At 36.4% G+C, this 27,496-nt stretch overlaps 1 protein-coding gene across 2 annotated transcripts in view; it reads left to right on the forward strand.

Annotated features, from left to right (window-relative positions):
• Positions 1–27,496, forward strand: part of EDNRA (endothelin receptor type A) — a 61,592-nt gene that overhangs the window by 17,208 nt on the left and 16,888 nt on the right. The window contains exons 1-3 of one of the 2 annotated variants that reach the window (XM_086747436.1): positions 10,895–11,032; positions 13,649–14,128; positions 26,764–26,891. In XM_086747436.1, coding sequence (XP_086603562.1) covers positions 13,727–14,128; positions 26,764–26,891 — 530 coding nt within the window. In that variant the 5' untranslated portion in view covers positions 10,895–11,032; positions 13,649–13,726. Of the gene's footprint in view, positions 1–10,894; positions 11,033–13,648; positions 14,129–26,763; positions 26,892–27,496 lie in introns of those variants that run through there. The other variant, XM_086747437.1, reaches the window with a different exon arrangement.

Consider the following 27,496-nt stretch of genomic DNA (forward strand, 5'->3'; position numbering starts at 1 on the left):
TAATTTTTTCACAAGCGCATGACCTCTAAGAAGCATAGACTTAAAGCAAACAATAATACATTACAGTGGTACCCTTTGCAGAAATATCTTAGCAAACAGGGTAAAGTGATAAGTACTTAAGTACAAATCTTAAAATAGAGTATCTAGCCTGTAGAATACTGTAGGTGGCACAAGGTATATAACCAAGTGAAGTATGGAAAATATTATAAACACAAATATGCATAAGCAAATTAGAGAATAAGAAAGAACAAGAGAGAGTTGCTTTCTTTGAAGAAGATCTTTCCTAAGATGGTGACTGACTGATGTGATGACTTGTTTAGCAAGCCAAATGGTGTTAACCTCAGCTAGGGTAAATACTAGAACAGAATAATGCTCTACGTCACCCCCTCTATTTATATATGTTTACAGCTCTTCCAAGCATGCTTTCCATAAAGGAGTGTAGTGATTTCTATAAGAAACTTAAGTCCCTGTATCGGTTTTCACATTAATGGTTTACAGCAGTTGAATAAGAGACCAAAAATTCCTGTGCTCTACCAGAAGAAATGAAAAACTGATTAGTTAATGTAATTTCATATCCTAAGTGAAAAGAAGATTGTCTCTGAAAGTATGATTCATCCACCTTCCTGAGCACTAGAGAAGCTCAGTCGAGTATAGTGGTAGTTGACAGAACTGCCAGGTGCCAATGGAGAGCAAGGTGTACTGTGACAGAACAACCTCGTACAAGGAAAGAGCCTGCATCCAAGTCTCATCATTTTCATATAAGCTGCCAAACATATCTGTTCAAACTAGCACTTCTTAACATACCAAGTCATACCAGCCCTCCAGGGCAAAAGAAATTAAACTATCAGTTCCTATTCACCACTAAAAAAACTCTTAAACTTTGTTTCATGTTGAGACACCTCATTAGGGGTGGGTATTTAAATCTACAGACAGTATTATAATAAGTAATAATTAATTAAAATATTTTTAAAACATAACAATTGAGAATTTAAACCCTTTCGAAAATTGCAGAGACTAGGCATGTGACTATCTGGAGGCAACAATTACTGTTACTCTCTCTAGAGAGTACTTGGCCCAGACATGTCCATTAATACCAGACTTATTAGGTCTTGACAGTTTATAGGACATCTGTTTGTTTCATTTCCCTTTAGTCTCGCCAAATGCTAGCAGCGAAAATCATACAGACTTTTTTCCTACTTCTGCATAACTTGAAAGACTATTTTGCATATATGAATTTTGACAATAAACAAGATCTTCTAGTGTTCTGTATCTGATGTGTATGTACAGGCATGTGTATTCAAAGAACTGCAAAGGTAGGAAAATTTCTTTAATCTGAAGACATTTATCTAGGAATAAAGGTCCAGTTAGTGGAGCTAACAAACATTCCTCAGAGGTAGGAGAGTTTTAATAGATTTGGGTTTTAATCGGAACTAAAAAAAAGGTTGCAGAGACCAAAATACCTCAGCAGAAGTTTTTCACAAGAGATTTCCTCAAGTATTTCAGTATATTGCGAAATTCCAAGAAAGTATTACAAAATTTCAGAAAACAATATTGAGACTTTTGGTATGGCTTTCCCCATTTTTCTACTTTTTAACATAAACTGAAGAAAAAAAAGTCAGTACACAGATCCTGACCCAAATAAAGTTCATTCTAAGGTACAAAGTACAGGTTCTAAACTAAGCTGGAAGCAGTATTTTAGTCCATCTTGCATTTTGCTAGACTGTTACAGTATCCTGAATCTAAATCTGAAAGGCATTTCTTTCCCATGTTGTTCACAATTCTTGTAAAGCTTCTATGGTTCTTGGCCATTATTTCAAAAGTAATAATACAGATGAGATTTAAATATCACTAACTAAAAAAACAAAGGAGATAGTGACTTGTCTATTATAAATCAATCCCAGACAGTTCCTGATGCTTTGATCCAGGTATTTTTGCTACGACGATTTGCCAAACAATTAAACTATTTAATTTACAAGAATCTAGCTTTGTGCACTCATTTGATCTTCTGTATAAATAATTTGTTTAAATTTTTCAAACAATTTTATTTTTCATTATAAACTTACTGTGAATAATATAATTGCATACACATACATTATTTGTAATTATTTTTTTTTTAAATTAGCCTCACTCAAGCTTTGAGTAAGGTCCCTTCACAGAGTCAATACATACTTTTTTATTTCAGTTTAAAGCTTGTTTGAATACAGATTTCTTCAAATATTTTCACACCCAAGAATCTAATTTCCAGTAAGAATGTTTTGGATTATAGATTGTTTCAGAACCAAAATTTGATTTTCAACTATTTTTTGACACTTATTGAAAATTTACTGATCTAAATTATTAGTGAATTAATAATCATGAAAAAGTCATGAAGTAATAAAAAATTATTGAAATGAATCTAAATTCCTAACAAGCAGAAATAGCTTTTGCACAAAAGTGCAGCAACTCTGCAGTTTTAGTTATATTTTGAGATACATGTACATGATGGCATGGTTCCCTATAAAGTATATGAACATGAATCAGAAATAATTATATAATTTATGATCACTCTGTGACAAAACAAATAAATGTATTTCAATTTCTATCACGTGATTTATTCTATCACTTATGCCAGCTGAGAATCTGATACAACAGTGTTGTAAGAGTCCCACAACACACCTTGGATTTCACTGGGTCTGAAGTAAATATTTGATCACAATACTGACAGGTAGGTTTCCAGCATCTCTTTCACAACAACATGCACGATTTTTTTCAATACATTAATAACGCACTATTCTAAATAACTACAGAGCTTTCATTGTGCAAAAGAGAATGTTACATTCCCACCATCTTAAATCTGATCTAGTTAAGATTTAGCATTATACCATTTACTTATGGATTAGAAAACATGAGTTTTACATTCATAAGGAATTGGAAAGGATTTTTCCAGATATTCTTCCCCAGGAAAATATGATGCAAATTACAAACTCACTAGTTCAAAGAGCACATAAACTTATATTTGCATGCATTTCTCGGTTGTATTTTTAAACCTATTTCCTGAATAGTGAAATTGAATAACACATCAAATCAATTAAGAGTTGGTGAAAGTTTGTGACTAGGATAAGCTAAAAATTTTAAAACTGCACTATATTGGTACTTGTTATCTAAATTACATTATTTTATTTAATTACTGACAATAGTTTGCCTTTGGCTACATTCACAAGAATTATCACAGAAAGCTAATGTCATTATTTATCCTACTGTGCCCAGGAATTGTAGAGGTCTCAAATTTCAATTTTTTAATCTCTACAAACAGAATAGTCTTGTGATACAGCTTTATACAAAAGACTTGTCAGACTTTCTTCTGTATGTTATTTATGTTCTTAACATGACAAAAATCCTATATTATAAAATGAGAGTCAGTAGAACTTCAGATAGGAAAGGGAGACTGGCAAAAATATCTATTTCATTTTCATTTCACATTCTGAAAAATCTCAAAGTTACAAGAATAAAAATAAAATGAAATAATACACATACAGTGTTAATATGCCTGTATATTTTAACAGCATTATTAATTTATCTTTCCATAATTTCCTTTTATTTGAGAGGACATAGGTTAATTCACAGTGGCTTGAAAGACAGAAGTCAGCTCAGTTTCAAGTTATTTTATAAGGCAAAGTAAGACTGCCATCACCAGAGAAAGAAATATTTCTGTCCAAAGACAGCAGAACTGAATCTCTTGTCTAGGATACTTGGACTTAGCCACATATAATCATTCCCTGTTTTCTTTCCAGCATGCCCTCCCTCTGTCAGGGAGCAGCAAGGGCCAGCTGCTCCCTCAGAGCTGAGGAGCCAGCAGCAAGAGGGATACCATAGACAGCAAGGCAGGGACCTTGCCAGCCAGAGGCTTGACGTTCTCCCAGTTTGCTTATCTGTCTTTCCTCACCACACCAAACCCCAGTACTGTAACTGGGATTAAGGGTGAACTAGCAAAATTCATCCATTTAGTGTTTAGTATATGAAGAAATGGATCCACTACCAACTGTGTGAGAAACTACAGTAGATCAACAGTGGATAGGACAAGGATTAGTAGAAACAATATGGCTGATGAACACTGTTGTCAGGGTTTGATGCCTACCAGACATATGCAGAAAATATAAGTAGTGCTCATTAGAAAGAATACAGCAAAGGAGAGAAGGCTCTCTATGAACAAGCTGGGATGGAAGAGGAATTAAAGGAGCCAAGGTTCGTTGGCTCCCAACCCTCTAAATCCCCAAGACAAGTTCCGATTTCTTGACCATTCTGAAACTTAGTGTCACTGAATTGTATTAACACAGCCAAGTACCAGTAAAACACTTCTTCCACGTGGTGTCTAACTTCAATAAATACAGAACAATTCCCAGTCATAAAATGGGTCCCATGGCACTTTCATTGTAAGAGAGATGTTGCTGTTGCTTTCTCCTTTAATCTGTTACAAGCATCACAGTTTAGGTGCTGATTTGCCTCGCACAAAGCCCGTGGCAACACATGACAGCACATCTTACCAATCCTATACCCACAAATCCAATCATATCTTAACCCAGCCCCTCTAAACATGGAATAGAGTCAGCTGTATGGTTAAACAAACAGAATACTCCACATGCAGAAACATAAAAATAGAAGGATCGTTCTTGGAAGGTTGGAAGAGTTTTATCACTAAAATCTAAAAAGCTGTCTGCTCCTTCTTTCTGAAGTATTAGAAACCTAGATTTTTCTGTTTACAATGTCTTAATGCTACCCTAGCTACCTAAATGTGTGCTTCAATTGCCACTAAATAATGTTTTTAGATACCAGAAAGAAATGGTGCAACCTTTTCCAGAAATCTTGATCATTTGTAAAGTCTTTATCCTAAAATTGAGTTGCAGAGCATTCCTTACATCTATAAAAATGTGCAGAAGTTTGTAGATCTATCACTTAATAAGTCTGTAAATAGGCCTACATGTATCACGGTAAGATAATATGTGGAATAGCATATGCAAATCATTAAACATTGAATAATATAAGAACGGGAGTTTACTGTATCAAAGTAAACGTACAAGTAGCTTATTTCAACTTAGATAACAAAAAAATAGATAACTTAGAAACATTAGAAATAAGTGAGATGAGTCTGGGTTTTCCATGAAAAACAGCTTCATTTCAGAGTACTCAACAGAAATAATTTTAACCTTGTTTATATTAAGATAAAATGGCATTCTAATATCTCACTATCTTATCTAGATAATTTTGTTAGCGCTTAAGATAACGAAAGAAGCATCTGGCAGCAGAACAGCATTCTTCTATCACAGAATCTATGTTCTGCAGACTCCTATCTGCAAATGAAGATTGAAACTTACTTTTGTGAACTAACATAAGTTATGAAAGATTTTCTAATCTATTATATTCCTCTTACTCATCTTTAAATCAAATTTTAATTTGTCTTTATAGCTGTTCTTCCTTCTTCAATTTTTTTTTCTTCAGTATGCATATAACCACTCATTGCATGATTTCACTCATTGCACAACTACGTAACAGGCATCTTCTGTAACATCTCTATTTCATTGTTCTTTATTGTATACATTTTTACTGCACATTTAGGGTTTGATGTAAAAATCTTTTTATCTATTACCATTAAAGACTAGTCTTTTTGGAGCAGGTTCCTTGAACTCCCTTAGCTCACAGCTGAAGATCCCCAAGTGCTCTCTACAGTCAATAGCTTTGCTGTCTTGGTCTCAGAATAAAAGAAGAAAAAAAATAATTTCCTTATAGAGCTAACATTTTAAAAATGCACTCTTTGCTAAATATTTCAATAAACATCACACATTATTCTTTTGGACAATATCCAACTTGCAACAGAATATTAATTTACAAGTACTCTTTTTAGTGTAGTCCTGCTCAATTCAATACCGTAACATTTTCCAATAGAAACAGTATAACTCAAAAGTATTTTGAACACTATTATTCTAAAGCTCAAGTCAAAATACTCTTGACTTAATGGAAATTTCATCTGAATCACAGAGCCACTGAGGTTGGATGGGACCTTTGGTAATCATCTAGTCCACCCCCTTGCTCAGAGCAGGGTCACCTAGCACAGGCTGCTCAAGACTCTCTCCAATTGGGTTTTGAATATCTCCAAGGATGGAGACTCTCCAACCTCTCTGGGCAAACTGTTCCACTATTTCATTATCCTTATAGAGGAAATGTTTTTTTCCTATGTTTAAATGGAATATATTGCATTTTAGTTTGTGCCCTTTGCCTCCTGTTCTATCACTGAGCACCACTAAGAAGAGTCTGCTTCTGTCTTCTTCAGCAATCCACCTTCTCTTCTTGAGGCTGGACAGTCCCAGCTTTCTCAGCCTTTCCTCGTATGAGAGATGCTCCAGTTCCTTAACCACCTTTGTAGCCCCTTGCTTGACTCACTCCAGTAAGTCCATGTCTGTCTTGACACAGCACTCCAGATGTGTCTCATCAATGCTGAGTAGAGGTGTAGGTTCACCTTCCTTGACCTTCTGGCAATACTCTGCTCCGTGCAGTCGCAGATCCCATTGCCTCTTTTGCTACGAGGGTGCATTGCTGGCTCATGAGCATCTTGTTATCCAGCAGGAAACCCAGGTCCTTCTCTGCCAACTCCTTTCTATGAACAGTCTTTTCATAAGTAGCCTTGCAACGACATTGGCCAACTCCCTCAGCACTCATGGGTGCACTCCCATCAGGTTCTATGGAACAAGAGCTTGAAAATTAGGATTTCCATCTATGGAAATGGAGACTAACAACATTATCTCTCCCTGTAAATATTTGCTGAAATATTCTTAGTCTATTGCACTTAACACAGCAGAAAAGTGCTCCGCAGAAGAAGCTAAAATGCTCAGTAATTGAAGGGAATTAACAATACATGTTACTCCTTCTCCAATCTGCACACTAAAGGTCCACGACTTCACTTCTTACTGAAACTTATCTATCACAATTCTGCAAAATTTATATACACCCAGTCCACAGTTCCTGACTAATATACCCCATTCAGGATGCAATAACTCCTGCAGTTGTTCTTATATTAGTTGTTTGGCACCATGGTCTATTTTGTCCTTTAAACATCAATCCTGTTTCTCTTGATTCCAACAGAGCTTCAAGTTTCAACTTCCCGTAGTCCAAGGGCAGGAATATTTCAGTGGTTCTAATACAAATACCTTTCCAGTTATTAGAATAAACTAATATAAAAGTATTCTTCCTGTAATTCTCTTTGAATTCTAAATTCATATTGTAAATTGCCAAAAACTTCCAGCAACGTGAAGGAAACAAAAGACAGACAGACAAGGGGGAAAAGAGAGATGGAGGGAGAAAAGGAGAGAGGAAGGAGGGTGGGAGAAGCAAGATACCCTTGCCAGAATGCTTTATGCTAAGCACATAAAGATACTTATTATATGCCATTACTAGAGATACAATTTAAATGAAGTGGCTACGGGGAAACAGAAATGTTATGTGATATAAGAAAATTATCATTAAATCCAATGAAAATAATGGACTCTGAGTTTCAATGAATTTACATTTTCTGGTAGGTACTCTCTTTAACTGAGTTATTCTAGACCCACTGCAAAAGTACATCTCTAGTTGAAGAAAAGAAAGCCTACACAAGGTAGAAATATTAAGAAGAAGACAGAGTCTTCTTTTTCTTTTTCTTTTCTTTTTTTTTTTTTTAATGAGGTGCAACTTTTGACTGAATCAGGTTTAGCAGAAGCTGAGAAACCTGCCCACCAAATATTTTTCCAACTAGTATGTTTCTATGAAAAGTTTTGGATTTGCTGAGTTCCTTTCCATTTAAAAAATACAAGGTGAAATTATTCACTAGATCTACATATTGAACTCAAAGTGAAACAGTTATCCAGTATTTTAATCAAAGTATCTAGGTTCATTTTCCCAAATTATCCAAGTGGCTCCTAACATTTGTATTGTTTCTTGAGAGAACAAAAATTATATCAGAAATCCGGTGGTAGAAAGCAAAATAATGAGATATTTACATACTTTGCAAAGAATAACTTCTGATTTTCTGAAAATGCTACAGACTATAAACACATCAAGTGACTCCTTATGAAAATGCCAGTTATAGACAATATCTAGTTTTGATTTTGGTCTTTTGAAACTCAGGAATGCAATTTATGACTCTATGAGCTGATGAACACATGTCCCTATTTCATACCAAATCTGAGGAGATAAGTGGCTTAACAGGTAATACGTTCACTAAATATTAATTTCAATAAAATAAAATTAACTCCTCCAAACATAACTAAAGATGCTTTTTTTATTGCCTTTGATGTAGTTGTATAAAAGGCACTGAAGCTTTAGTTCTATTAGGCTAGAAACACTTGCAATAAAGTATTACTTTCTAATACCTGGAGGCTTCAGGAAAATTAATAGCTTTAGAAAATGCTGAGAGTCTTCTTGAAGCACGACTCCAGCTGCAAAACTCAAGTATCCTCAAATCTGAAGTATAATGGGTTATTTTGTAACAAGACTAATATGTTACCGTTACTCTGAATCTTTGAAGTTGTGCAAGACAAGCTAAGTAGTTTGTTGAAGACACAAAACAGAAAAGGTCAGAGAAAACTCTTTCACTGCGATGAATCTGGAAGAGATTCCTCAGTCAAGAACTCTTCCATAAAAGTACGCACACATAGGAAAGTAGTCCTACAATGATGGTGAAGTTGTCTCTAAGAATTGAAAATATCTTAGTGTAAAGAATCGTATTTTACCACTTTTCTTAGTAGCTAAGGTCAACTGCATTTGCAACTACAGTTTCTGGGTAATTCATATTATCCATTATCATATATGATAACTTCCTTTTCCATGTTTCTTTTCTAAAGACAGTAAAAACAAACAAACAAACAAAAAAACAAACAAAAAAAACCCAACCTATCAGGAACAGTTCAGTATAACTTTTGTACTTAACTTAGGTTACAACAAGAATTCAACTCCCTTTTAGACACCTAAAATATTAAATGAAGGTCCAATTAATAAATACACAACAATAACAAAAACCACAGAACCGAGCAATTCAGTAATTTCTAATAATTAATCCTACTTACGTGGGTTGGCAATAATACAAGCATTCACAATAGTAATAAAGAGTTCTCTTCTTTAATATTTTGAAATAGATCCTTAACAGCATTAATAAATTTTATTATTTCATTTAATAGTAAATATAGTTATGCATGGCAGTGTCTGAATGTATGATGTAAACCTTCCAAATTGATGGAATTAGGAACTGGAAGGAGAAATGTGCGCTTGAATGAGATCACAAATATAAATGTGGGGTTTTTTTTAATAACTCTAGTTGTTTAGATGTAAAGGTCAAATGATCCTAGGAAAGGAATAAAGTGTTAAGAATGTTTAGAGAACATACAAGAGGTTTAAGAATTGCATTCGATAAAGCACTCCATAAAGTGTGCATGGTCTTTAGGTACACCCTTTCTAGCTCTTCAACAGTTTTTCCAGCAAGTTATCATAGAGATGACTCTTGACAAAGCATATCATTAATACTACGCATCTATAACCAAACTGTAAAGACTTTAAAATAACTTTTGCCGATATATGGACAACTTAGTGGCTTATCAGCATTTATTCAACTTCAGGGAAACTTCAGATTTTGAATTAAACTTTTCTACCTGACTTGCAAACAGTAGGCTTCTTGTGATTCTCAGCCTGAACACTTCTGTTCCTTCAAAGACCTTCTGTTTTGACATATCTTTTAACTGAGATTACTTTCTAGAAGAAAGAAAGTATTGCTGTTCCAGTAGATCCAGATGGTGGTTTTTCCTGTTTGAGTTTTATCAAATGATTTAAAATAATGTCTACAGAAACATTTGTTTAACTATGCAAAACTCATAAAGTTCAAAACAATTTCTTACATGATTCAGTGCCAGATATCTTAATTCTGCAGGCCAGTAGCATCATATTTTCTGTTGTTCTTTTCAGTCTGCTTTTATTCTTTTAGGACCACATATTTTTGTATCATATTTAGGAAGATTGCCTTTTTGTATTCAAAAGAAGCCCATATATGTTTACAAAATCATTTCTGTAATATGGCCAGATGGAAATTTGCCATGAAATGAAGACACTGAAATGATTCAACAAGGGACTCAGTTTCTTGAATTTACTAGCATGAAGGCATTTTGAAACCGTTTCCGCTACAAGCTACTCCCTGTGATACACTGGTATTTTTTTCACCATGAGAAAAGATTATTAGCTATAAGAGAACTTCCCACTTCTTCTGCACAAGTTTTTTTTTGTAGCACTACCTTGAAGGATGAACAGTATTAGGAAAGATAGGGATGCCAGAATATGTGACACTTATTATCTTTGTAAATGTCTTTTTGGTCTTGGGACCAAAGATACCTTAAGAGGTATTAGCAAGATGTGTCTTTAATGGACCACAGAAATTTTCACCCAGGAACAGTCACTGCTTACAGATCTAGCATTTTTGAAACTCTTACACACCTTGTTTCACTGATTGTCTTGGAAAGGTACTACAATCCTTGCCAAACCCAAGGAAAATGCAAAGCAAAAGCTGTATATTTCATCATAAGATTTTTTTTTTCCTTCCTCTGCTCATGGTTCCTATGTTCCTCGGTTCGATCAGACACACAACCTTTCTGAAAACGTTATGTGCTCTTAAGCAGGCAGCTGCAGGAGCGGATTCCCAAGACAGCTCAGCTCCATTTCAGCGAGGAAAGAGTTAAAGAGCTCGGCGTTCCCCCGTGCCCGGGAGGCAGCCTTTGTGTTTAACATTGGCAGGGGCTCGGTTTGGGCTGGAGGTTTGTTTTAATTGGGGGAAGGGGGGCAGAAAAGAGGGGACGCTCTGACTTCTCCAGTCTGTCTCTTCCTTTTACTGATTCAGCGGAGGTGGAGATTTTGCCAATCCCACCCAGTCAGAGGCAGGCAGGAGGATCTGGTAAGACTATCCCAGGAAAAGCCGCTCGGAGGAAACTCTCAGCAGCCGCAGCGTGAGCGGGAGCCGGGGCCCGATCCCGGGCTCGGCGGCGCGCCGGGGGTGAGTGCGGGTTCCGCGGCCGGCGGAGGGGTGTGCGGGGCCCGGAGCCTCCGGGCGCTTCCAACACCCCCTGGGTAACGCTCCAGATACGGGTTGGGTGAGGATGGTGCTGTGAGAGGGAGAACCAGAGACAGGCACAGGGCACAGGCTGCAAGGGAGGTAGCACTGCTCTGGAAGCGCACGCAGGACGGGAGCTTTTGACAGCGTCACAAGCGGAGAGTGCTTTCTTTTGTGTTAGGGGAAGAAACGTAAGGCAATCATGCCAGCAGCAAAGAGCGCTCGCTGCCTGGGCTGACGCGGGAGACAACGGGAGAAATCCGTCTTGTCGGCAGCGCTTCTTTCAGCGCTTTCGTGCCCCGTCTCCTTTCACTCGCTGCTGCTCCCATCTCAGCTGCCTCTCGGGCAGATGAGCCACCCTTAACGCTTTAGCTCGCCTTTAACACTTGGAGCAATTTCCTTTCCAATCCTATAGTCTCTCTCCTCATGAATCTGGGCACGGGAATTTTTCTGGCTCTGTAGCCCAGGCAAGTCGGGAGGTTTGTTTCCCCGCATCTGCGGCCGCTTGCGCAGTGGAGGAGCGCAGGCACAGCACAGGCGTGTGGCCTCCAGATTGACACAGCCGCCTAACCCACTCGGGGCATTCACATCACACGTGGAGGGTATCACTACGGTAACTTATTACAAAAAGTGATTACGGGTGCTGGTATGTCACTTATATGAGGCAGTTTGCATGTTATATTTTTGTGACACTATAAATACTTTGAAAATATAGAGGAATGAATGACTATCAGGAATCTGTAAGAAAATATCCTTAGAAATTATTATATTAAAATTTTTCTAGTTTTGCTTCTTATAGAAAAGTTCCTTCTGGTAAAGCAAAGAGAAAGTAATTGGCAACTTTGCTCCTAGCTTTGCATGCTGGCTGCATGATTGCCATGCTACCATGTTCATATGAGATATATATAGGTATATACATAAAAAATTCTCACAAGAAAATGTCATTAAAATAAGGAGAATACAAATGTAACCACTAAAGCATGGGGCTGTGGGTTCTGTTCATAGCTGTATCACATTTACTCAGGCAACTATGAACTTGGGAAAGTCATTTAAATCGTTAGTGATTCAGTTTTTCCATTTGTAAATTGGGAAACCATAGTCATAGTAAATAATAAAAGTATTAATATTTGCCTTCAAAGACTTACAGTCAAATATGTCTGTTTATGATTTAGAAACCTAAAGTGAAAGCACTTACATCATGCAAACTGTTGTTAATTGCCCTAAGATATCATTGTAACCAGCACTTAATGAAGGACTTACTAAGTATATCAAACTTTAAAATCAAGTGCACAGGAACTCACAGTTGGTCAGATCCTCATCTCAGACTGATACAAAAGACTGTAAAAGTGGATCCCTGGTCTGTGGGGGATAGCACTCTACATGCTAGGCAGGAATACTCGGACTAACATTGCATTTCCCGCCGTACATAGGTACACACACTTCCCCAGACCACACACAACAGAAGAGGGTAATAGTAGTAAATATTTATACTGTGACCGCCTCCAGAACCACTATCAGTAAATTGTCTCCCACATTCTTTCTCTGGTAAATTTCTTGCTATAAACTCTGACTTCATAGCCCCATAGGGAATAAAATTCAGATGCATCTATTTAAAAGGATCCTCCCAAATCCTTCATGCAAGTGCCTAGAAATCAGAAAGTTATAAATACTTTACTTTCTACTCTTCTTTTGGCAACACTGCAGCACTATGTCTTGTTTTGCAGATACAAGCCACATAAAATCTTTATCTTAAATTAAACTGAGGCTTCAAGGAAACTGGAGGTGTAGTTTCTACACCCTCTGCAGCAGGGAGCCAGCTCTGGTGCTTACACATAGGCATCCCACTTACTGGGACAGAATGCTATGATACATCCTTTCCTATTTGGAAATGTCATGAATGGTTGCTTAGAATACTAAACCAAGCCTGTTTTATCTTAAAAGAGCTTAATTTTTTATAATAAGCTCCTGGCTAAGTACTGAACATGAATTGCAATGACATTCAGGAAACAAATGACAAAGTTTGAAGGGCTTTTCCTGGCCAGAGGTCTACCCTGAGACTATAAAAGTCTTCCTCCTAATATTTAGGGACTTTGGAACTGGTCCAAAATTTGATGTGAAATACATGTATTTTCAGTCTTCAATTGAAATCCAGGTAATTAAAGTCAGGAAAACAATATAAAGCCTCATTGTTGCAATATATCAAAAATGCTCAGAAAATTAACAAATTTAGTACCTTTAGTTATTAATGCAGTGCTGTTACCTTACGTATTCAAAGAAAAAATAGTAACTTTTATTTTTAGCTAAAATATCATTCAGCAGTGTCCAAGGACTCTCTTTGCTGGTACAACTTCCTTGCAAGACTATTTTGAAACTGAACTTCATCCACTGTATTTTTTTTTCCATTCATGTACAAATTCTGTCCCAAACTAAAAGGGGTTTGCAGGATCTCATTTGTATAAGCTATCAATTACTTGTGGAATTTTTTGTGTTTGCCTTTTGTCAGACAGTTAAGCACAGTGATTACAAGCAGGTGTTTATACATACTGTTTCTCTCTGCAGGTGAAGATGGGAGAAGTATCTCACTGAAATACTGAAAAAACTCTCATCTCACTGAATTTGCTCTTTCGGGACTTCAGGATGGAAGCCTTGTGTTTAAGAGTTTCCTTGCTGCTGCTGGTTCCAGGATTTGTCATCGGTGACAGCTCCGACAGATATATTGCCAATCAGAGTGACTTGGGAAACTACCTTTCCACTTTCTCAGGGATGGAATCCAGTGTACTCCTCACCACCAGACAGCCCCTGGTGTCCAACCAAACTGTCAAATGCTCCCAGCAGACTAAGATTGCTGAAACTTTTAAATACATTAACACGGTGGTATCTTGCGCTATTTTCATCGTTGGAATGGTTGGGAATGCGACTCTGCTGAGGATCATTTACCAGAACAAGTGTATGAGGAATGGCCCGAATGCACTGATAGCCAGCCTGGCACTAGGAGACCTTATCTATATTGTCATTGATATTCCTATCATTGTGTACAAGGTAGGATGCAACAACAATACATTCTAATTGCAGTTTCCTTACGTGTACACTGTCTGTTCTCTATGGTTACTTCTTTTTGTCTTGTAGTGCTCTTTTGTCAATGAACAGTCCACTTCAGGAAAAAATACAACTCCTCCTTGTTCTGCCACAAAAACCTCCCTCTCGGGTCTCACCTCCATAAAGAGAAAGTGTGTCTCCTTTTAAAGAGGATGTAGCTCTTAACCAAAGCACAGCCTTGGGCATTTCACAGGAACTCTTCATTTATTATAGCTACTATACCTAGCAAAAGAATTTATGAGGAAGACTTCTTATAAACTGTTCTCTTCCTTGATGGACATACAGTATTGGACTAGTTGCTATTTTTGGAATATCCTATCCTTACTTTATGTTTGTACAGAAAATATTCTGTGATCTGCAGGCTTCATGTTACAACTTTGCAGAAAGAGATTATGTCAGTGAAGTTGAGCGTTAAGATTCTAATTTAATACCCATTAGCAGTAGATTCTCAAAATTATTCCAAAGTCAGTAAAATAAATTCTATCAGATAAAATTTTTGAAATATTACATTTCATGTGCATTTATCAATGTATAAAAAAGGATCCTCAGCAATTCTTTAATCTGGTATAAAGTTATCCTGTCCCAGTTTTTTTATCTTCCATTTTAATTTAACAAAGCAATAAAGCAGTGCTTTTTCTGATGCAACATATGTTTACTAATGTAACTTGCGTGATTCTGGGACAGGCTTGAATGAACAGAACTGAGTCCTTTTTTTAATATACCTTGCTGATATTAACTTATCTTAGAAAATTGTCAAAGAACTTTGTAAGCTTCTAATTGTATCTTTGTGGATTGTATACAGGTGCATAGCTGACAGGATATTACAATTCTTCTTTCTTTTCTCAGTAAAAACTTAAGATGCTTCTGTTAGTAAGCAAAACACTAAGTGAGATAATGAAAAAAAAAATGTTCCTCACAATTTTGGCCCTTAAAGATAGTAGAGACTTAACTTTTATTCACATGTGTTTTAAACAAAACATTTTAACACATAACTTAATAATAACCAGTGTCCTCAAACTGGATTTTAAAACAGAGAATTGAAAATACATATTTTGTCTCTATAGAACTATTGACCTGCATTATAATGCAGGTATTGACAGAACAAGATAATAAAAATATGAATTCATTAATGGATTACAAATATATATATGTATGTACATTACATTTGTACAGAGGCACATAACTATGATAAAATACAGTACCTGTTTCTGATCTTGCAATAGTATACATTACAGATAAGTATTTTATCTTTAATTGGTTTTAATATAATATGAATTTGAAGCTAGGATAAAGACTGTTAATAATTATGCACATGATTTAATGGAAATTCTAGTTTTCACTTTTCAATATTCTACCTGGAAATTTAAATTATCAATTTGTTGATAAGATAGCAGATATCTGCAGAGTATTATGGACTGGTAAGTTGATGAGAAAGATTAGCCTCTGCCTGATTTGAGATTCACTAGTCTTCCCTAGCTATGTGGATGCCTAACGGGACATGGCACTGGGGTTCTGCATATTTTTGTTATTCTTAGTGAACTGGACTCATGGCCTGGACTGCATCTCCCATGATGCCTTACAGTTTCCTCACTGGTAAATTATTCTGATGTCTTTACAGATAATTACTAAGGCAGTGTTCTTACTTCTCATGGTATTTCTGATAATAAATTTTAAGGAAAAGTGGCTTTTTTCAGAGCTGAGTTTAGAAAATAACATGTATTATTACACAACTTTTTCTAAACTTTCAAGAGCTCTGCTGCTTCTTCATAAAGAAGAATGGAAATCTGGAATTAATTTTACCTTTCAGAATTGCCTTTTGATGGTCTTCTGAAAATTCTTTATAACTTTAAAGGTAACAAACCTTTTTTACATTCCCTTTATTACTTTGCAATACATTTTTTGTATTAATTTTCTGACACTTCTTTGGCATTCTATAGGTTCACTTGCCTTGCTGTATCTTATCTGATGAGCTCAGCTGTGATCTCTGGAGAAATGACCTTAGCCTATATGAAAATTTATTTCTGTACTGCAGAGAAGTATTTGACAAATAAAGGCTGCAAATGAAACTGCAGCCCCTTGACCTAAATGTATGTCAATATCCACAAGTAAGGCGCCAGAATCAAAAATCATATTTACAAGTATAATTCTAGCTTTTACTAATTTTTGAGTACTTAAATCTCCGAAATAAATTACTTTAAAATCACCATATACAACTATCTTGTTGTATAATGTTAGCTGCATGTATTCCTATACAGGGAAGCATTTATAGCATTTTATGAGGGGGCTCTAGTACTTCTGATATGAAATTCTATTATTATTTATAGTAGAAATTTTTCATATAAACCATTTAGCAATATATCTGCTTACATTAGGAGCTGATTTTAAAGTTTATTAAATGGTATTCCTCTTTGTATCACTAGGGATCCTAATCTGTGCACCATTTATCTCTTCTTGTTGAGTGATAGTATGAAGGATGGCCACTGGAAATATCAGAACTTGAAAGTGGAAGTGACAGTCTTAAAACTAAAAAAGTCTTAAAAACTAAAGTGGTTTTATTTCTGTTTTAAAGTTGAAAATTTTAAAGTATTTTATACACTTAGTTCTGAACTTCATTTTAAAGATTCTTTTAGCTTCAGAGTCAGCCTTGTGTTGAACGATGTATTAGTATCCTATATAAACAAATGGTGTCAAACACTTAATACCTTATAGGTCAGATATTCATTTTTAGGGGGACAAAACAGCTCTGAAATCAGAATTAGAATAAACAAGCATTTGTCTCCATATTAAAGTAACCAATAGTACAGTATTAAGACAATCACATCATATAGAACAAAGTGTGTAATGCTATGCAATTATAATGAAATATCAGAAATAGCTGTAACAACTTTGCTGAAACATAAGGTAGCCTTAACTATTTTGAAGCTACTTTCAAAACAGAAGTAGGTCATGTTACTGATTTTCAAACCCTTGAAAAGAAGTAGCTATAAGATTATAGTAACTGAAAATTTAAGGTCCAAAGAGAATTGAATTCATTGTTCTGTTATGTATTTACACAGCTAAATATGTGATGCTGGGAAGAAAAGAAATTATGTAATTCATGTCAGCTAAAGGTATGGTCACAGGTGTTTGACATTTTAATCCTTTCTTCACAATACAGTAGGCTCAAAAATTCCCCCTTAATTACTCTAATTATCTAGTGGATTCCCTTTAGCAATTTGTTAAACCAATTGAGATGTGAGTAATATTCACTAGCCTCCTTTGAAGATATTCTGGATGTATTAAAGCCCCATTACATCTAATTACCACTAGCATATCCACTTGTAACAAATCAATATTAAACATTGTAACAAATTGAGTTTTAAGGCTGGATTTATAACTGGTACCCTTCCTGTAATAGACTGAACTAAGACAAATTCATTTTCAATCACATGTTTATAGTACCTGGACCCAAATAGTTTCCTCTTTACCCAAAACATCCCCGTTACAGACATTCACGATGTCAAAGCCTAAAGCCTCCAAATCAGTAAAAGCAACTTATTTGCAGTGAAAAGAAGATTGGGAAATACTTTTATGGTTTATGATGCCGCAGAGATGAGGTTAAGGCACTGAAGAGACAGGTTTCATACCTCTTTTTCTAGTATCAGATAGCGTAGCATGTAGTTGAAAGATGCTGCAACACCTGCATTACCCATAACTGCCATGTGTATTTGTAGCAAATAAGCTAAGTTTGGATGAATGCACAAAAACTTCTTTAGAGCATTGCTTTCCATAAAGAAACCATGCAGTTTTCTAAGGCTCTACATAGGCAGCAGCGGAATATCCATAGCACCACTATTGCCTAGGCTACACTAAAGCTCTGGAAAGCCCTTATGGCTGCTGCTGTTGTCACTGTCTAAAGTTTAGTAGAGCAACAGCAAGAACAGGTGTTTTTTCCACAGAAAAAGCTGTCCATAGCTCTTCCCTGAGCTCATGGACCTAGAATGTCAGTTTTTATTATGTTATCGGGGAGTCCTGAGCTGTCTTCACTTCCATTTTTATGCAATTTAGGAAAAAATGTTTAAATGAGTTCTATTTATTGAAAACTGACCTACATATGATTGACAGAAATCATATTCCCTTACATCTTAATATGCTTAACTCTGTAAACCATTATCTTATAAAGAAAACTAGCCATCTGTCAACTTGTTTCTTTAAATGTGACTAATATTCATTTTCCTAATTATTTTACTGGTATAAAGTGAAATACATCTACCCAGAAAACAAGCAAGAGTGTCCACTGCTCAAACAGCTCAAGAAGATGTTTTCTTTAATAAACTAAGCTTTTTTTTTTTTTGTTAGTAAATTGGTATTCATGCTTACCTTGGTTGCAACAGCATCTAAACCTGAGTAGTCCACCTAGAACATTATGAGTCTAAATATAAAAGGTAGCTGGCAGTAACCAAACATCTTCAGCCATTTTGTCTTCAATAGAGGAAGACTTAGCTGAAGGCGTTTCTAGTCATGGATGTTTTCAACATCAGAGCAAATGCGTAAGTGTTAGACCAATCCCTTCTGAATCACAAATTATTTGGCATATCTGATTACCTTTACTGACAGAATTAGTATTATACATAAGCAGGGATGATAATTAAACACATTGCGACTGATCCTATAGGCTGATGAAGCAAGTGACATCCACAGTAGTTTTAGTTTTGTGCCAAAGGAGTATAAGGCCAAGCCCACAGCATATATGAAGTGTACTTGGAAAATAAACCCCCTTACGTGCAGTGTGTATTTCTCAATGAAGTACCAACACCAGTAGGAAACTGAGGCCACCAGCTTAACAACTACATTCTGGCTTTCGCTAAATTTTTATCAGTGATTCCAAGAAGCAACACAATGGTAGCCCAGTGTGATGAAAAAATCCATATAACTTGCTCAGAACATGACCTGTTATTTAGGTGTATGTCTCCATGCAGTGATCACACAAAAGAATTCTAGAGGTAGCTCAGAAATATCGCTGAGCCCTAAGGCAGAAGTTAATCAAAATGGAACAGGGAACAGAAGTCCATCAGGAATCTGTTCACTCCATTCACAGACTACAGCAGAAAGTGTTTAATGTGCATCCAAGGTAGGAGTTAAAAGATTTTATATTCTAGGTCTTCGTTCAGGATCCACTCTGCCTTTAACTAATGGCTGCCCCTTAGAGGGCTGGGATACATGTTCCCTTCACAGGCAGCTGCTCCCTCATCTTCAGTTTCACATCTCATGCCTGCCTTGATGTTCTGTGGATTTGTAATACTGTACAGTACCTAGAGGCTCTAGGTTTAACGGAATATTTTTATATGTTCGCTTCCTTTATTTTTCAAGCAGCTGAACTCTACAGATAACAAGGACTTGTTTTGATTGTGCATACCCAGGCTTTACCGGTTCTGTAGCAATTTCTTAGCAATCCTGTCACTCTCTTTAGCAACACACAAAAGATAACACAGTTGGAAGAACAACAAAAGCAATATTTTGCCCAGGGATTGAAAAAAATTCTTTTCAATACATCACCATGCACATAAGCACACCTTGCAGCTCATCTCCCTGAAGAGCAGCACAGCTTGAGAAAGTCTACCTAAAAGAATGGGAAGCTAGCCAAGACCACAAAACAACAAAAAAAGAAGTGAATCCTACTTTGTAAACAGCAAAAATACCACAGAGGAGATGTCTAGAGTTGTTAGGAATGCTTTACCACTAAGTAGATTTTTGTCATAAATATAAACATTTTAACAAGAATGTAAAACTTAGGTTTTTGGTTTTTTTTTCTTTTTTTTACCAGTTACTTGAGACAGAATTTTCTGCTTCAAAACCAGGGCATTTGTTTTCTTTCCTTTAAGGATCTCTTGAAGTATAATCTATTTTCTCTTGTGTAAAAACTATACATTCCCTTCCGTAGCTGCCTAAGCAGCAGAAAGACTGTAGGTATCCATGAAATGGCAGGAGACCCTCTGCTACTTCTGCCTTTACTCAGCTGGTTAAAGATGTAAAATAGCAGAAAAAGCTGTGGTAAGGCAATTCAGAAGAAAAATGTCTTTGACGGTTCTCATGCATCCCCACATAACATTTCTTCCTTCTAGAAAAAAAAAAAACAAACCACAATCTTTTATCCACCCAAAGTGTAAAAAATGGTTCTTAACTGTAAAGAACTAGGAATGTATTTCTTGCAAAGAACAGTTGGAGATGCAGTGTGCCTTCTCTACCACGGCAGTATTGTGAATATAAAGAAAAAAAAAAAGCAATACCAAAGTTAGCAGAAGCTTGAACTATCATGTAACCATGATACACTCAATATTGGTCTTGTACCCTGCATCATAAAGGTCAGCCTTGTTCTTTCTTTTCCTCTACTTTTCCCTTATTCACTGTCCTTCCCAGAGTTGAGGCTTTTCACTCCAGCAGTGGGAAGGAAAGGAATACCTACAGACAGGCTGTGTTCTCTTTCCTCCACCTCTTTCCAGTAAATAGGTGGAACACAGCTGAGTTACATATGAGGAATGAGCAACAGTTTGTTGATCCCAAGCAAGAAATGGATGAGGATCATCCTGCAATGCAATTCTCTGGAAATGTGAGTTGTAGGAAAAAGAGAAAGGCTTGAGAAGATGCAGTGAATTCTTCTATGAAGTTTCACAAGGACAGAGGGGTGCTGGTTGAGTCATTGAATCAAAATACCACAAGCAGGAGACTCAATCTACCCTTCTTCCTAACTAACCAGTCTTACAGATCAGACACAGGAGGAACACTTCAGTCAGAATCAAAATCTTTTGTCACATAAAGCAGTCAGGTCAGTGGTACAGACCTTGGACACTTTGTAGTCAGATTTCACCTGGATTCCAACCAAAACACCAGGTATCATATTTAGCCCATGCCTTGAAGCTGACAGGGGCATACATAATTGCAGAACACCATTTAAGACAGAGCTTTACTCATTTAAGACAGTTCAATGTCTCCAAGAGCAAACCAGCCTTAAAAAAACAAATTTAAAAACCCCAGATCTGCTGATCTGACAAAAACAGAGGAAATTCTCTTGTCTTTAATTCTGGGCAGTGTTGCAAGGAAAGGAAATCGTCCTGGAATACACTGCTTTTGTAACTCTTACTCCACAGTTAGGAGATGCTGCTCCCATACACAACTGGACATTATCTATACAAACAGAAATTTACTGGTTTGCTCCCTTTCTCCATCACTGCACATGTGTAATGGAAGCCAGGGGAAAGGAAAAAAAAAAGGTATTTTTGTTTGCCCTGCTGAAGACAAAGCAGAAATTCCGACTGCCAGGGTTGTGCCAGAGTTGTTCCATCAGTATCACTGAACACCTGAATGCCATGAAACTCAGAAGAGTATCCTGCATGGGAGCATCATGAGGGGCAAGCACTATGTACAAAACAGTTCAGTTTCTGGGAAACAGATCTTGTGTGCCAGCACAGCAACGGTCCCAAGTGGATATAGGAAGAGGAAGGCTCTAGAGCACTAGGGATGAGATCAGAGCAGGAAATGGCAGATATGAAACCTTTGCTTTCATCCTCAATGCCATGTGGCAGAGAGAGGATCTCCTGACATGTAGTTGTTGAACCACGGCAGTTTTGATAGAGCAGCTCAGAGCTGGTTCATATCCAGCACCTAACCCACTCCTATTTTGGGCTGAGCTCCAGGGTCAGCATCTGCATGTAAACACACAGTATCAGCCTAGTATTAGACAAACACTGTGGATGCACATGAGCACGCACTCATGTGGCTGGATTATAACATTTTCTCTTTTAGACTATATATAAATTGCTTGGGATGCACAGTGGGACTTTATCTGTGTTTTGTACATCAGCTAGCATACTAATGGAGGTTAGAAAATAGCAACAGCAGTAGAATAAAATCAACTGAGTGACATTTAAAAATCATTGCAAAGGAATGTTCTCAGCACTGCTGTCTTGTTTGTTTCAAGCTGCAGCGTAAGGGCAGAGGCCATATAAAGCAGCAGAGAAGGGAGGATGCTCAAGGAAGCTGTGGCTGTCTGGTCACCTCACTGACGTTTTTTAAGACCGACAGAAAAACCTTGAAATCTTCTGTTGGTTTCTGATTTCAGTGTAAAAATATGCTGTTGACTACACTTTTCTCGCTCAGGAATTGCGCCACAATTGAACTGTACGAAATACTCCTAAGTTGCAAACTGCACAGGGGGAGAAGTCCGTTTCCTTTGCCACATGTCTTATTTTGAAACCTCGGAGATTATGTGAGTGGGTTTGCCAAAGCACAGTACATTTGAACAAGTCATGGAGAACAGGGATACGAGTTAGGATAATCAGCCTGATTCCTCCTATCCTTGGTGCCTTGAGAAAAAAATGTAATCTTCTAAAATTTTATACTTTTTAAATATCAAAACATGCAAAAGCACTGGAAGAGCAAGGCCAGTAGTTCTAGTTTTTATAAGTAAATCAGGACTAATTCAATTAAATTCCTGGGCCCAATTTTTAAGATAAGAGAAATGTGTTCTTTCCCTCTGAAGGGGAGGGGCAGCTAGGGCAGAACAGAGGGCAACGGACTTGTTTTGATGTAAAATTAGTAAAACCAAAGACAGGAACAGATTTGCCAACTAAAAATATCTACAGAAGAAAAAACTGGCACCTGATCCAAGGGGAAGTAATGAATACATAGCTGATGTGGAATAATAATGGAGTATACTCATGGAAATGATCACAAAGTTAATCTTAAAAGTCAAATAACTTAATTCGGATCTCAGTGATTTTGATTAAAATCAACTTGAAAAGAATGTCCAATGATTTGGTACTGATGTTACTTCAATTAATGGAAAAGTGTAAGAAACAAAAGGAATAAAATACTTTTAATCTTAAAAAAGGAGAGCTTCCTAGGGCATGAGGAAGATGTATAGATGCTGGAACCATGATAAAGCTTCCCTGTAAGGAGTAATGAGTTAGTGAACCTTTTTCAAGTACAACACTTTTCTTTTTGAAGCTAATATTTGCCTTGTAGCAACAGAGTTTCACAGTCACTACAAAGTGCTTTTTCATTTCTGTTGCTGGGTATAGGCTACGGCCACAGTCAGTGCACATAAATGAATAGGTGGCTATCTTTCAGCTGCCTGCTAAAGTGTGATCTACAATGAGAAATCAGTTTTGGGGCTGTAGTTGGCACAGGGGATTTACAAAAGTCTGCTAGGGCCACTTTTCCCTGGCAGTGCGATTTATAATTTAGCCTTCACCCCGTGGTGCCTGAAAACTATGCTGACTTTACCCAAACCCAGACAAGAGTTTGGAGCTGAAATTCCAAGTGACTAAAACTGTCTGGAGAATTACTGTGGATTCAGATTGCCCCTTCTTTTTCAAACATTATTTTTCTTTAGCCCCAACATAAGCTGAAGCCTCATGCAAGAATTCTAGGCAAAAATACACCCTGCAAACATTTGTTATATTGCTGCAAATCTATCTAGAATATAGTTCTGCTGGAGTGTTCAATGTATTTCATTCAGTCTATAAATACAGATAAAATCAGAGGAGCTAATCAACAGCTTGCAGGTATAACCTCATTACCCTTGTTATTGAAGGTATTGACAATAGTCAAATCTTCAATCCTAGTGATCCATTCCTTAGCTTTCTGGCACAAAAGGGACTTGCTTTCATCAAATATGATTGTTCTAAACTGGAATACCATTGCAAAGGTGCTTGCATTTCCTCTGCTGTGGTCTTGATGGTAAATAAGATCCTGAGCTTTCCCTGAAGAAGGCAATTCTCATTATGCCAGAAAGCACACAGCAACATATAGTAACAGAAAAAAAGCAAATGGAACCATATTTATATGATATTGTAACACTCTCAAGAAAAGGGAGTAGACAAGTTTTGATTGATCCTATACCTTATGTTGAGAAATCTCATTTTAATATTCAGCAGAAGAAAAAATAATTCAGTAAAAAATGATTCCTAATGGATAACACCTTCCCTATTTAATGAGCAGTCATACACATAAGTTTCCTTCATAGTATTAACACTCACTTGGCCAAAAGCTATGAATTGCTAAAATCTGTCTGAAAACACAAGTAATCGAAGGACAATATGAATATGGTCCTATAGAGACCATATGCAGCGTATAGTATACAGCTGCTTCCAGCATTTTTGAGGTGGTATTTGGGTAAAAAAAGCAGGAGTAATTTAGCATTGTGGTGAATGGCTATTAAAAAGAGGGGATGTAACAAAACCAGATCAAGACTGACTATAAAGAGAAAATGAATTCCTACAAATGTGGCCTTCAGTGATAAACATCCTGTACTCTACAGCAAAGTGCTCTGAAAAACTCATGCTGTGAAAAAACAGAAAGGTAACTCCTACCTTAGCTGCAATAAAGACAGATGTGAATTTTAACTCCCTATACTTAATAGTTATATTGTTAAAGGTAGTGATTATTAGTATGTTTCAATTTAACAGTAATTTAAATAGAAATTAAATGTTTACTTTGAATACTACAGTCAAAAATTTGTTTTTCTAATTCTGCAGACAGAACCCACCCATTCTTACTAGATGAGTGTGTTCCAGAGCCTAAGCTTCTACTGAAAAAAAAATTTCTAGCCCTTGCGGTTGCAAAGATAACTCTCAAAACATGAACTGACTGTAAGCAAAGAAGTCCGCTCAAGTACAAAGATGGCCTGGCAGAACAGGTCTGCAAGAAAGTAAATTCTGAAAACAGCAATTCCAATTTCTATTGATTAATCATATTCCAAACAGTATAATCTTTGTTTACTTTTAATGATAAAAATGTTAAAAATACATGATTCATAAGTTGTGTTTATCATTGAAAGAACACAACTGATTGCTGCACGCAGCATGCAATGACATCAGTCCTTGCACATTTGTGCAGATGGAAGTATGGTTCCTTGTTCTCCTTTCCATTTTGTGCTCTCGCCCAGGGACAGCGAGGCTGTGGCACATCACACATACTATATGTATTGGAAATGCTTGCTGTGCCACCAGTTTATCTCCATCTCATATGTTTGAAAATAGAACTGTTGAGAAGTTTAAATCTATTTTAGTTCCACAGAACATTCCCAGGTCTAGATCTGACTATCTTCAAAAATTCAGCAAAATTAGGTTTTAGAAGCTTCCAGAAGCTTGGGTTTGGCTTATAACTGTTACTCCATAGTGTAACTCCATTGCTGTCTTCCTCTGAAGCAAAAAATAACATCTCCAAATTTAGGTGATACCATCAAAATATTCTCTATTCTAGCCTTTCTTCATAAAGCTTAATATAAATCCAATGGCTGCACAGTAGTAATAATTATTTAATTATCCAGCAAGACTATTACTGCCTTTAAAAATATGCCACCTGTTTATATAGGGGATACAACATCCACTCAGATGTTGACACAGTTACATATTCTGGCTCAAGCACTTGATATTTTCATTTCAAAACTAACGCTTTCTATTACACAACCGCTTTCACAGAACTTGATAAGAGCATAAGAACTACTGAGCTATGTCACACAAAGAACTCATCTTACCTCTTCTTCAGTATCTTATCCTTGACAAAGGCTCAGTAGCAAAGACTCAGGGAAAAAGATTAAAAAAACAGTAGTGCAAGAGTGACTTTCTCTTCTGGCGAGGGAAGTTTAATGACTGGTTTTTCAAAAGAACTACTCACGGTGACTGTAAGGTTCCTTTCTTGAGTAGAATTAGTTAAATTAGAGCTCAGTACTTTATACAAACTTACTTTTTCACTTATTACATTTACTTATATTGAATGTAATCTGACATTTTACTGCCAGGCATCCAGTAAAGGTGATCTTCTGCAACTCTGTAGTCAGTTGTAGATTTGACTATCTTGAATTATTTTGTATCTTGTATTTGGCAAAGCTTTAACAGTTACAGCTAGAAAGATTACTGTTTACAGGCAAATTATTCACAACTATTCATTCAGATGAATCAATGTGTTCATATTTGTTATGTAAATACCTCCTTGGAAATACCAATCTAAACCCCAGCCAGTCCTTCACATCTTTCCAAATGAATGCTTTTCTGTCGCCTTATAGTACAGCCCACGTGTATGTACGATGGTAGTGTTTTAAAACATAACATGGAACAAATTATTTTCTCCACACACTTAAGTATCTGGCAGTGAATGTTGTCATGAATTACACAGTGGTATATTTACAATGACAAGAATCTACTTGCATGCAGCATGAGAATTTGGCTCTGAGATACTTCATTACAAACTGAGTTATACTTTGACTGCTTGGTTCTGGAACATGGTAATTGCAACCATTTATGACAGGGTTGAGTCTGAATTTCATTATTTAGTACTGGTGGCTGAAGCACAATAATAAAATCCTTTAACAATGCAAGTTACTGTTACAACAGTACAAGATCAACTCTAAGTTTAAACTTTCACCCTCTGTGCTTCTATAGTAGCAGTTACTTCCCAGATTCATCCAATACTAAGGATATGCTTGAGGTATGGAGAATTCAAGATTATAATATCTATGTAAAAGATAAAATAATTACAATTGTTACATACTTGCTAAGTTACTGTTTAAATATTCTGATTGTTTTGTATCTTCTCTTTAGCTCCTTGCTCAGAAGTGGCCTTTTGGAGATTCAGAATTTGGACAGTTTCTTTGCAAATTCCTCCCCTTTATACAGAAGGCATCAGTGGGAATCACAGTCCTTAATCTCTGTGCACTTAGCGTGGACAGGTATGTTTTACCCTTTTGACAGACACTGTTCTTGCCCTTGCAGTTTTCCTAAAACTGGGAGCACTCAGTACCATCTTCTTACCAGGCAGACTGCAGCATAGATGTAACTTACATCCTGGTTGACATCCTGGCTATAACGAAGTGCCACATCTGTGGCTCAAAGTACACTATGAAAACATTGAACTAATTAACTTTACAGATTTTAATTTATTTTAAAGCTCTAGTAAAGCATTGTTTCAATTTCCCTTACCATACAAAAATTTATTGGGATTTGACTCAGTATTCAGACTTTTCTTTCATATGACCTCACGTTTGTTTTGTATTTGAACAGGATCATAATCTTTAGTCTTAAATTTTTTTTTCAACTCATTGCCTATGGATCATAACTGCAGTGTTTATTTTGATAACTTATAACTAGTTGAGTTTTATTGAAAAAACATATTGGAAACTTGCTTTGATAGTTTGAAAATTAATGCCTCTACTAAAAGTGCTCAGGAAGATACAGAAACTTTTTGATAGAATAACAGCTAAGATGCTTTTGAACATTATTCTTTTATGCCTTTTTTTTTCTTCATACATATAAGGCAATAGCAGATGAAGACTTC

This window comes from Chlamydotis macqueenii, chromosome 4 (genome assembly GCF_036417535.1).
Source record: "Chlamydotis macqueenii isolate bChlMac1 chromosome 4, bChlMac1.mat, whole genome shotgun sequence".
NCBI lineage: Eukaryota > Metazoa > Chordata > Aves > Otidiformes > Otididae > Chlamydotis > Chlamydotis macqueenii.